Below are 10428 nucleotides of genomic sequence, written 5' to 3' on the forward strand. Positions count from 1 at the left end.
TCCAAAGTAGAGGTCAGCTGCGGCCTGTTTTTACTCGAAGCTAGCAGGTGTAAGTTTCCGTACTGCTGCAGCAAGCTCCTAGCTTGCTGTGGGCGGCCTGTCGGCAGCGTGATGGCTACCGCAGCTAGCTCGCGATCAGTTGATTGGTGGCGCTTATTCGACGTGCAGCGTACGGACTGTGGGGTTGATTTTGTTCATAAGCTTGGTGAGGACTGCACCCGGCCCGAACTCTACGGATTCTTCTACCCCGAGCTCTCCAAGGTGCTCCATGGACTGCTGCCACTGAGTAGGGCTCGTGAGCTGCAAAAGATACCACATGCGAGGAGAAGAAAGCGCTGGGAGTGAATGGACAGGAAAGGGCGACTTTTCATGCGTATCGATAGAGTGCTCATTGAGGCGAATTTTCAGAGGATTCGGTTCTACGCAAAGCTTCTTTGGCGTGCGCTGACCTGTTGGAGGAGTTTGCGTTTAATGACGCTCGGATCTGTGTGGATTTGTGCATCGACATTCAGAACGATGGGAATTCGCGGCTTGTTGAACGGGACAGACTCTATGGCCGTAGCGAGGCCCTCTGCTGCAGGAGCCATCAGGGGGGAGTGGAATGCTCCATCTACCTGCAACTTTATGCAGCGCTTTGCCTTGGCTGCCGTTGCTGCCTCCTGCAGCGCCTGTGCAGCCGCGCGCGATACGGAAACCGCATAGTTTCCCTTGCACAAGTAGTTTGCTACCCCGCAGTGTGCAGCACTCCCGCTGCCGCCAGGCCTGCTGCCGTCCACGCACTTGCTCTCGGCAGCCGTGGCAGCAGCAGCGGCTGCTGCTGCTGCGCACAGCCTTTCTGTGTCTTCTTTCCCCAGACCCAAGATGGCGAACATGTCCCCTGGATGCTCCTCTGCCGCTTTCTGCATGAGCGATCCGCGTTGAGCAGTCAACGCCACGGCGTCTTTAAAGGACAGCACGCCTGCAAAGCAGAGGGCTGAGTACTCGCCTAAGGAAAGGCCAGCGCAGGCATCGAACTGCACCGGCTGCGCACATGAACACGGAAGCACAGCGCCTACGCAGCAGGCTAGGTAGTGTTGACGCGTGCATGCCCGCATGCTGGCATGTGCATCCTCGCGATCTGTGGCTCTCAGCGTTCAGATGTAGAGTGGAAATACACGGCCTCATGCTCTACGGCCTAGGGGTGCTAGTGCCTTGCGTTTCTTGCGTTTCCACGCGTAGCAGCACATTTTTTTCTGAAGTGTCGGGATAGGAGCCCGCAAGGTGGGATGGGTGTTTGAGACTTTGTGTTTCGGCACCTCTTCTGCGGTGTCTCTCCACTTGGTGTACACAGCAAGCGACGTCGTGAGGAGCGCCGGCTGCGCCACACCCGTCTTGTTGATTTTGTCCGAGGGGCCCTCCTCTAGGAGCCGCAGCAAATCGTACTGTAGAATCTCCGAGGCCTCCTCAAACAGTCGGCGGGAGGGAGCATGCGAGCGTGCGCAGGCAACTCCCATCCCTGAGCCGTAGAGAAAAGCATGCACGCATGCAAGCCGAATTCGCCATCGGCATAAGTGACAGGAGTGCGGTTTAGAAACTCGGTACAGGCGTGCAGCACATGGCGCTGGAAACGCAGATACGGAAACAACACGGCATGGCGAACCAACAAGCAAAATGCAAAACGAGACGGAGGAAAGCAACATGCATGTCAGGCACGCGGGAAGACGGTATGGATGACGGGCAGGGAGCGAATAGGAAGAAGACCACACACAGATAGGAGGGGATGCAGGCGAGGGTGTCAGCTGGATTGACAGACGGGGGCACGAGCCTAAACTCAACAGGAAGGCGGGGAGCGGTGGAATCTCTCCGCTACAAAAACGAGGCAAGACGTACGAGACGCCAGCCTGAGCTATATATATATATATAGCCAGACTTCGAGCAGCTAACCCGCCAGCGACACTCAGAAGTCGCTCAAGGAACACGCTAGCTATGCGGTGCCAGGAGATTTCCGGAGAGCTATTCGCTGCTCACCAGAAGATCCCGCCACAGAGACAGACAGAGAGCTGGCGAGTGAGTCGTTGTCGGAGGGAAAAACGTGCTCAGCTCTTTGAGGAGAAAATCGACTTTCCATGCAAGTATACACACGCTCAACAGACGTGTGCGACACGGGAAGCATATATGAAGACTACAAAAGGACTGCAGAATGTGCATCCTCTTGCCGCTTTATATAGCCCGATTGGCGGGATGTTGCACCCTCTCGGAGAATATCTGTTTTAGTTCGTCAGTTGAACACCTGTGCAACACTGCCAGCCCCTCCCTGCTGAATGTTCGCTACTGTACCAAAGTAGCGGTGTAATGTAACCGCATGGACTCATGTATGCATGGGTAGAGAGATGCAGATACAAGTGATGTTCGTGATGCAGATACCACCAAGGCTTCCTTCTGGCGTCTCAGCACATGCACAGCCACACACAGGAGGCCAAAGCACCAGCGAAGCCGCCAACAGCTCTAGAGCATGGCGCTTGGAGGCAAACAAAGTGGAATGCATGCAGGGGGGGCCCCTATTTCAAAGACTCACCGATGCATTGCGCCCCTTGGCCAGGGAACAAAGCGACGCGTTTCATGTGCGCTTGCCTGGGAGTTGTTTCTTGAGGTGTCGTTGAGGGCCTTTCGGTTGCTGCTGCTGCTGTTGTTGCTGTTTTCTTGGTTGCTGCTGCTCGTGGCACTGGAGCGCTTGCCTGAAGGGGAGGCGCGTGAAAGGCCAGGAGCTCCTTCGGAGCCGAAGCAGCCTTCAGCGAGATGCCGACGGCAGAGGGAAGGAGGCAGAGAGAGCAGAGCACACGCAGCCATTCGCTCCTCATCGCCGCTAAGGTGAAGCTTCGGTCGTTCCAAGGGGTTCTGCCTCTCACCGACAGATTTTCAAAGACGGAGCGCAGAGCGGCGTGGGGGAACTGCGTGAGTCCGTCGTTCTAAGCCCAGAGCCGTCTCTGCGTGAACACAGTGTGTGTGTGTGTGCGTTGCTATTCGCAATATGTGAGGCGACGGATACGATAAGGCTCCCAGGGAAGCTCAAAAGAAGGTGTTTCTGGGATCAGCTCGCAGCAAGTGTCTGCTGGACCCTCCACGGGAGCCGCGCGTCGGCGTCCACAGGTGGTGGTGTCTTCCGTCGTTTGAAACCTTTCCTGGAGTCGTAGATCCCTCATTATTTCCGGGAAAAGGCGGAAAGAGCCGACAAGAGGCCGTCTTTGTGCCTAAGGAAACAAGCCAACTCCTGCTGCAACTTTGCGCAGCAGCAGCAGCTCAGCCGCCACGCAGGCGAGAGAGGCGCTCCCCGCCGTTGCCTTTGGGGCTGTAAGGATTTCGAGGCTCGTAAGGAGAGGGAAAGCGCATCGACGGAGCACCTCCTGGTGTTTGTAGATGCGAATTCGAAGCACCACCGCTTTACGTGTGCCGTCGTGCACCTGCCAGCAGGCCCTTGCAACCCGAGCATTTACTGCGCACTTGCATGCGACGGGCTTAGCACTCGACGTCGGCTGTTTCTAGGCGATATTCGCAGTGTTCGTGGTGTACGCCAACTCCGGAGCTGCGTGAAGTGAGCGCCTCTCTCGCTCTCTCGGGAGCCTCACTCTGCAGTCCAGGCTGCACCCCGACGTCGGAAAGTTTTTTCCCAGTGCGAGGTCGCCACCGTACCAGCGTCTCTCCGCCCCCTACGATGTCTCGACTCTTCGGGTTGTTGTTGCACCGCAGCTTTCCCGTGCTCCTGCGACAGCAGCAACAGCAAGTCCGCCTTCTCAGCAGCGTCGCCAGCGGCAGCGGAGGCATCAAGAACAAGCTGCTGCTCACTCTCGCGTCTCCGACAGAATGCTACTTGCACAAGGCACCCATCGTTTCCGTGACAGTCCCCGGCGCGGAAGGCGATATGACCGTCACCAACCACCACTCGCCTCTAGTTGCACGACTGAAGGGAGGGGAAGTCTGCGTTCGAGAAAGAGAAGGGGCTGACGCGAAGCGCTTTTTCGTTTCCGACGGGTTCCTATTCATCACACCGTACGCTATACCCTCTATATGTGTCTCTTTTTCTCCTCCTTGCACTCGATGCTCCTTGCTGCTCAGAACGAGGATCACTCTCCAGGCGCTGCCCTCCTCGCACTGTGTCCACCCTTTCTCTACGCTTCCCCATGTCTCTGTGCTTGCATGCATCCGTAGACGCATGTCACCTCTAGCCCTTTGTTGCTTGAGGCGCTGCTTATCCGTTGCCACTGCTCCTGTCTTGAGGGCTTGTCGTGGAGCTGCTTTGGACTGCCTGCGCCGAGCCGCACGGGCAGTAGAGTTGTCGAAGACAAAGCAGTAGTAGCTCCTGCAACGACTGCCGCGTGTCTTATTGCTTTTTCTTTAGGCCTCAAGATGACAGCGGCTGCAGCCTCGCCGAAGTGCTGGGGGTGGAGATGGTACCGACCAGCATGCTAGACAGGGAGGCAGCAGCGCAGGAGCTGCAGCAGCTGCTGCAACAAGCAGCAGGGGCAGGAGATCAGTGGACAAAAGCAAAGGCCCTCTTGGGGTGAGCCTCCTGCTGCCAGCCTCTTCGCAGTTGCAGACGTCTGTGAAACAAAAGACGATTGCCGCCATCTTCTGCAGACTGCTGTGGAGCGATATGCTGCTGCTGGGGTACTCCTGTTGCTGCACTTGCTGTGTACGATTTGCCGTAATCTTCTTTCGTCGACGCTTGAACGCGTGTGAGCGCGCATGAAAGCACTTCTGAGGCCGTTGAGAGGCATTTACCTGTCTAGCTCCTTCTGCGGCAGTTCTCTGTTGCGTTTGGCTTACTACTTGAATCACTGCTCTCTAATGGAAGCCGAACAGATGGATCACCATGGATGAAGGCGTCTCGAGGTGCACACATTATCAGGCGTTCATGTGGATGTGTGATTCGCGCGTGCGTTTCTGCGATCTGCTCCACTCGTGGTGTGCATGCGCATGCATTTATTTGGCGTGAAACATCCGTGCCCACGTCCTCACAGCAGCCACAGCGAATTTACGTGCCCGTTCTGCGGTTTGCGACGTACTTTCATCTCAGGCAAGACTTGTTGGCCTCTGTCATGCGCGCCGCTCAATAAAAGGGGATGTTGGGGAAAGGGGGAGGCTCTTGCGCCGAATCGCCTCTACTCGAGCGGCCTGGCAGGCAAAGCAGAAACCTCGAACCACAGCAGCTCGTCTTTCAGTCCCCTCAAGTCTTGGCATGCTTAGGTGTGAACGCGAAAAAAACGTTTGCTGGGATGCTCGGCGTCGACTGGCTTTTCGCTTGGGGTTTCAAAAAGCGTAAGGCCGTTCTTGCAACATGGCCAAAGCTTGGAGCAGTTCTAGTTAGTTGCAAGCTTGGGGAAGGGTTGGCGCTTTCTTCGTGCCGATGAAGAGCACAAGTCTGACTCGGACTGTCAGGCTGCGAGCGTTGCGCGTCTCCTGAGCGAACGTCGAAGATTTAGCACTCGCTTTTTCGATCCAGCAGCAGCCGCTGCCGAACGGCCACTTCCCATGGACTGCTACACCACTGGTTCTTAGACTCGAGAACCAAAGGCCGCTCGAGTTCTTTCCTAGCTGTAATCCACGCCTACACGCAGTTCGTCGTGTGCAATAGGCGCTTAAAAGCAGAGGTGCAGATTAGCAGCTTCGGCTGTAGGTGCAGCCGTAGTTTGACGCTGGCGCGAGTGCAGGGAGACGCCTACACGTTAGGGCCTAGCGACTGTGATTTGTAGGTGAGAACCTGCACTTCACTTCCTGCCATTCTATTGCAGCCGCTCACTTTTGGAAAATAGGAACAACACCTCTAGAGACGACGGTAGGCGTTTCGCTTTCGCGCGCTCGTACCTTGGTGCGCTACCAAGGCTAAGAGGCGCTTGTCTAGTTGCCGTCATGCATATGTAGACAAGCAAGCGTGCACTACCCATGAACATGCATGCTAGACACCGCAGCCAGTAGAGAGGGGTCTAGCTATATGTTTGACTGACGAGGCGCTTCTTAGGGGAGGCTGAATGAGCACAGTAGGCGAAAGGCGACAGGAGGCAGTCATACACCCAGATTCGAAAGCCAAGTTGCTCAGTGCGTCATGCATTTGTATGTGTATCCCTTGGCATAAAAGAGCATCTTATCCCCAAGTTCTAAGCGTTTACTGCAGCGGGCCCAATGCGAGCTTCGCTTTTTTGAATGTTGTAGTCCGTGTCTGTGGAACTACGCCTAGAGTATGGGATCCAAGAAGACAGCGTGAAATTTCTACCTCCTTTGTGGGGTCCTCGAACAACCTGTAGCTGCACATCAAAGCCATTTCGGAAGTGCGGGGTTATCCGCGCACGCCTCAGGTCGTAATCCGTAGCCGTCTTCATCTTCGGAAAGGAGGCACTGTACAACAGCTCCTGTTTTCGGCTACAAAAGCAGAGCACAGTTATAAGCCAAAGCCGAAGCTCTCCATCATTTATTGGCGCCAGAAACCAGGCGCTGGGAAAGCCTCTAGACTGTTGCTCCGGGTATTCGTTGGGGCAGTTGCTTGCACATTGGGATGTAGTACGAGTTCAAGATTCAACGCTGAGCGCTAGGCATGATTTCAGGCTGTCAGGCGTGTCGTCCTGCGAGAGAGAGACACATGGAGGCCTCCACGTCGATAAGCCAAGAGTTAAAACGTCCTGATCTCTGAGGGAAGCGAAGATCAGAGCTCTCTGTGCGATGATTTCTTGGCCCCTCTCTCCCCTTGGGCAGGGAGACGCACCTGAAGGGCACCAGGCACACGTCTTTTCAACTTTGGGTGTAGCTACTGTTGTAGCTGAAAAGCGCCTTGCTCACACCTAGACGTGGCGATACAGTTGTGGCCTAGGGCTGATAGAACTTCTGCTGAAGCCCTTGTGGAGGATTCATGTGGTTCTTCGGTGGGGTACCAGTGCTCACTGGCAGTGCCGCGGCGCGTCTCTGAGGCGTTCCTCACGGTGGAAATGACCAGACATTCACAATGATATTGCAGGTAACCAGGTATGCTTCTGATATTCCAGATGGCGAAGCTAAAGAGCGTTATTGATCAGACGCTTCTGAAAATCGTCATGCTTCGAAGCATTCCTCCACCGGAGGCACCTGTCTGAGCACAATCCTGGAAGAGCCAAGTGTGTACAGAGGCAGAAGGACGGTGGGGCAGACACGAGAGAAGCGAGAGTATAAGAAATATTTGGCAGAAAAAAACCGGTAAGCAATCTTTGCAGAGGCTAATAATAGAAGCGACGCAGGCAGATGGATACAAAGGCAGCAAATGTTCACTCGGCAGACACAAAAACAGTTCTGGGAAGTGACAAAGAACTTAAAGGGCAAGGACAGCAAGCGAGAGCCGGAGGCTCAAAGAAGTGACAGGATTAGCAGGTGCCGAGGGAAATACTATGACATAGGAGCCAAGCGCTGGGTGGTGGAAACAGGAGAGAGAGAGAGAGACAGACAGACAGAGAGACAGAGAGAGAAAAGCAATGAAGGCCATTTCAAAGCGAAAGGCATACAACGGGTGTGTCAGAGAGCTTGGCGCCCTCAATGTTGCCCACAGATGGAAACCCACAGCCATGCATGTGCTTTGTTGTTGCTTTTCCAGTGCCTTGTTTGCAAATTTTGGCCCTTTGTTGCGAATGCAGCCCTTCCCTTCAATAATAGCTACTGAGAGATAACGGCTTAGCGGTCGATGTACCGGGGTTCTAAGACCCTAAATCACGCTAAGGGGGCTTCCATTGCTCATATTATTTTGGATTTACTGTGCAGCAGGTACTGATGTAGAAGCAGATGCTGCTGCTCTTTCGTTTTCTCCATCCTCCAGTATCTACAGCAGCCGGCGTCGTAGCTGCCCCGGATCTGTCATTATGTTTCTACAGCTTGTACGAAGAGAGATAGTCCGTTGAAGCTCTGTCGCTTGCAGCCCTGCACACACTCGATGCGGTCAAACCAGGCTTTCCCGTCTCACCAGTAGTCTTGCCCATGCGGCTACTGCCCTTGCGTCGTCGAGTGTTCTTAAGCCTCCAATCGGAGTATGCTCTGGCCACGTTGCCAATGCTGCTTTAAGTGCTGCTGCCCGCAGGCATGGTGCTCCTGAAGCACGTACCCAGGACCAGGTGCAGAGCGCGGAGGAAGATACAGTTGCCATCTGTCAGGTTCTAAATTGTCTTCTGCTTCTGCAGGCAGCTAAAAGTCGCAACACCATTGCTGCAGGACCCTCTGCCAGACCACGCGCGGGGCACTGAAAGGTCTCTAGCGAATATGAGACTGCACACAGGTGCTTCTGCCTGCAGTGAATATTTGTCGGTCTTGCTTCTACTTTTGCCGTGCGTTGCTGCCGTAGGTGCCCGGCTATTCCGCTAACAAGTGTAGCTTTGAAGTTCATGGAATGCTGAGATGGGTAGGGACGTATGAGCTTGCTTTGTTCGAAATACAAAGATGTTGCTGTTTCTGCCACTGGTTCTGCGGGCATTGGTCTCCTGCCTCTGCTCTCCCAACTCTGCACTAAAAGCAGCAGTTGGCTTATGTACTTTTGAGCTAGTCGATTAGTACTGATCTTCCAGAAACGCGCACTTGCGAAGCAGCGCTGCTGCTGATCGCATTAGAGTTGTTGCTTCTCTTATTGCTGTGCCTTTTGTATTTTCGGTTGCGTGCGCCGCTGACTGTATTTCGTTTGTGAATAAGCCACAGAAAAATCCTTTCGTGAAACATTTGAAACTTCTGATGGTGTTGACCCAGCAGAGCAATCCCTTTTCGATGTATTTCCTGCTTGTGTCGTTGTTGCTGTGGCCTTACTTGGTGCCGGTGGTGTAACTGCACCGCCCTCCGATGCTTGTCCTGTAGCTGCATTGGGTGCTGTTTCTGTTTTTTCGAAGTAGGACTACTTGCTCATGCACGCTCGAATAGTGTTGCTTCAGTTCAGGTGTTTCCGCGTTTGCTTCCACTGCTGCGCAGCCTACTGACGCGCTTGCTGTGGTTGTTGGTGTAGCTGCGTCCGTCGGTGCCACCTCAATCCGAAACGTTTCCAGTTCCCTTTTCCATGCTGGCACCCCTTTGATCCTGAGTAGAGAATAAGCTCTCTGCAAACGTGTGAAGACCTGGTTGTTTTTCTTGCTGCGTCGGCGATTGCTGCCTGCGGGTGTTCCGGCATCCTACAAGCAACAGAAACTGCTTTTGTTTGAGTTGTTGTTGTTCGTGAAGCTGTGTTACTGCTGGTGTGTGTTCCACGACGTATTAGGAAGAAGCGGACAGGAGGCCAGAGCAAGATAGCAGGCGAGCTGCATCTTAAGTACATGCTTTTGGAGTTAGGCTGTTGGTCGTGCTGCCCCTGATGTCGTCAAGCACTTGCTCGTTCCTTATTTCAGACACAGTCTTCCTCCTAGTCCTGGCAGCTGGTATCCCCCACAAATGGTATAGGTGCCCCCATAGAGTGAACGGGCATATGAGAAGGGACTCCGGTGACCTCCTTGCCTGCATCCCAAAAAGGCAGCAACCTTCTGCTGTGTTGGCACTCGTTTTGCTGCTACTGATTTGCAATGTAATGCAGTGGTATGTTTTCCCTCGTTCACATGGGGATATGCAAAACCAGAAGCGCAACCTTTAAACCCCCCACACGCTGCCGCCGACTGCAGGCAGGTGTACGTGTTGATCGCGTCCTTCCAGTGCTGTACGTATCCCTGAAGTCTTATGATAGTGTCATCAGACCTTTCCATAAATGCTAGCTTCGCATTCATGTCGGCATTAAATGTGTAGAATGAACGGCGTTGCGGGCATCTACTGGCCGAAGCAGCATCGACTATGGACTTAAACCGATGAAAGCCGCTGATATTCCGACGAGACAAAAAACAAAAGAGGACCAGGCCTGCGAATACATGCTTTTACATTTTGGCAGATCTTAGGCTTGTGCATAAGTCAGGAGCGCATACTAGCATGATAAAGATTTTAAGCAGGGCAAACTCAAAGTTCTGTGTAGCCCAAGCTTGCCTTGGGGCGACGTACAGTGCATTCCTTTTGTGTGGATCTGCCTATTCATATTACACCTTTAAGCAATAACAAGGCAGCGACTACTCTTTTTACAAGGCTGAGGGCCTGTTGCAAAAGTCTGCATCTCTCGACACCTTGAGGTGACACGGATAAATATGAGAGATCTTTCGGAAGGCGCAGGCCAATCCCACACTAGTCCACTGCCTCAACCTTTTAATTCAACTATACAGTTCCTTGTTAGGGGCATCTATGTGTCCAGTTGCCCTGTGGTGGGATATATGTGTACGATCTCTAGAGGTCTGCATGCTGCATTGGTGGAACGGTGCAACTCCACTTGCGCTTCTTGAATGGGCACAACGCACTGGATTATAGGCCAAATGGAAGGGACTTGAAAAGCTGCATGCCACGACAATGCCCAAAGCATTGTGTAGAGCCCCACAAAAAAGGTGCCATTAGAAAGCGTCC

General features: G+C 53.8%; 2 protein-coding genes across 2 annotated transcripts; one reads left to right on the plus strand and one right to left on the minus strand.

The window, feature by feature from the left end:
- Nucleotides 1-153: 153 nt before the first annotated feature.
- On the minus strand, nt 154-2600 carry LOC34621626 (malonyl CoA-acyl carrier protein transacylase). The gene is made up of 4 exons (XM_026335060.1): nt 2555-2600; nt 1296-1495; nt 450-1022; nt 154-300 (listed from the first exon to the last, which is right to left on the minus strand). The coding sequence occupies exons 1-4, from the start codon at nt 2598-2600 to the stop codon at nt 154-156; spliced, it is 966 nt and encodes a 321-aa protein (XP_026190845.1).
- Nucleotides 2601-2775: 175 nt separating this feature from the next.
- LOC34621627 (ATP synthase epsilon chain) lies at nt 2776-5090 on the plus strand. Its single transcript, XM_026335069.1, has 5 exons — nt 2776-2908; nt 3032-3108; nt 3803-4023; nt 4373-4534; nt 5051-5090. Exons 1-5 carry the CDS (start codon nt 2776-2778, stop codon nt 5088-5090), a joined length of 633 nt encoding a protein of 210 aa, XP_026190854.1.
- The last annotated feature ends 5338 nt before the right edge of the window (nt 5091-10428 follow it).

This window comes from Cyclospora cayetanensis, unplaced genomic scaffold (assembly GCF_002999335.1).
Source record: "Cyclospora cayetanensis isolate NF1_C8 unplaced genomic scaffold, CcayRef3 CcayRef3_contig_59, whole genome shotgun sequence".
Taxonomy (NCBI): domain Eukaryota; phylum Apicomplexa; class Conoidasida; order Eucoccidiorida; family Eimeriidae; genus Cyclospora; species Cyclospora cayetanensis.

What these genes read in the sequence shown, in the direction of transcription:
- LOC34621627 (XM_026335069.1), top strand. Translation starts at nt 2,776, where the DNA reads ATGCCGACGGCAGAGGGAAGGAGGCAGAGAGAGCAGAGCACACGCAGC. An exon ending in CTGGACCCTCCACGGGAGCC is followed by an intron (nt 3,109 to 3,802) that starts GCGCGTCGGCGT and finishes GGAGGCATCAAG; the next exon opens with AACAAGCTGCTGCTCACTCT. An exon ending in AAAGCAAAGGCCCTCTTGGG is followed by an intron (nt 4,535 to 5,050) that starts GTGAGCCTCCTG and finishes CTTTCATCTCAG; the next exon opens with GCAAGACTTGTTGGCCTCTG.
- LOC34621626 (XM_026335060.1), bottom strand. Translation starts at nt 2,600, where the DNA reads ATGAAACGCGTCGCTTTGTTCCCTGGCCAAGGGGCGCAATGCATCG. An exon ending in CCAAGGGGCGCAATGCATCG is followed by an intron (nt 1,496 to 2,554) that starts GTGAGTCTTTGA and finishes TCTACGGCTCAG; the next exon opens with GGATGGGAGTTGCCTGCGCA. An exon ending in GGAGAGACACCGCAGAAGAG is followed by an intron (nt 1,023 to 1,295) that starts GTGCCGAAACAC and finishes TCATGTGCGCAG; the next exon opens with CCGGTGCAGTTCGATGCCTG.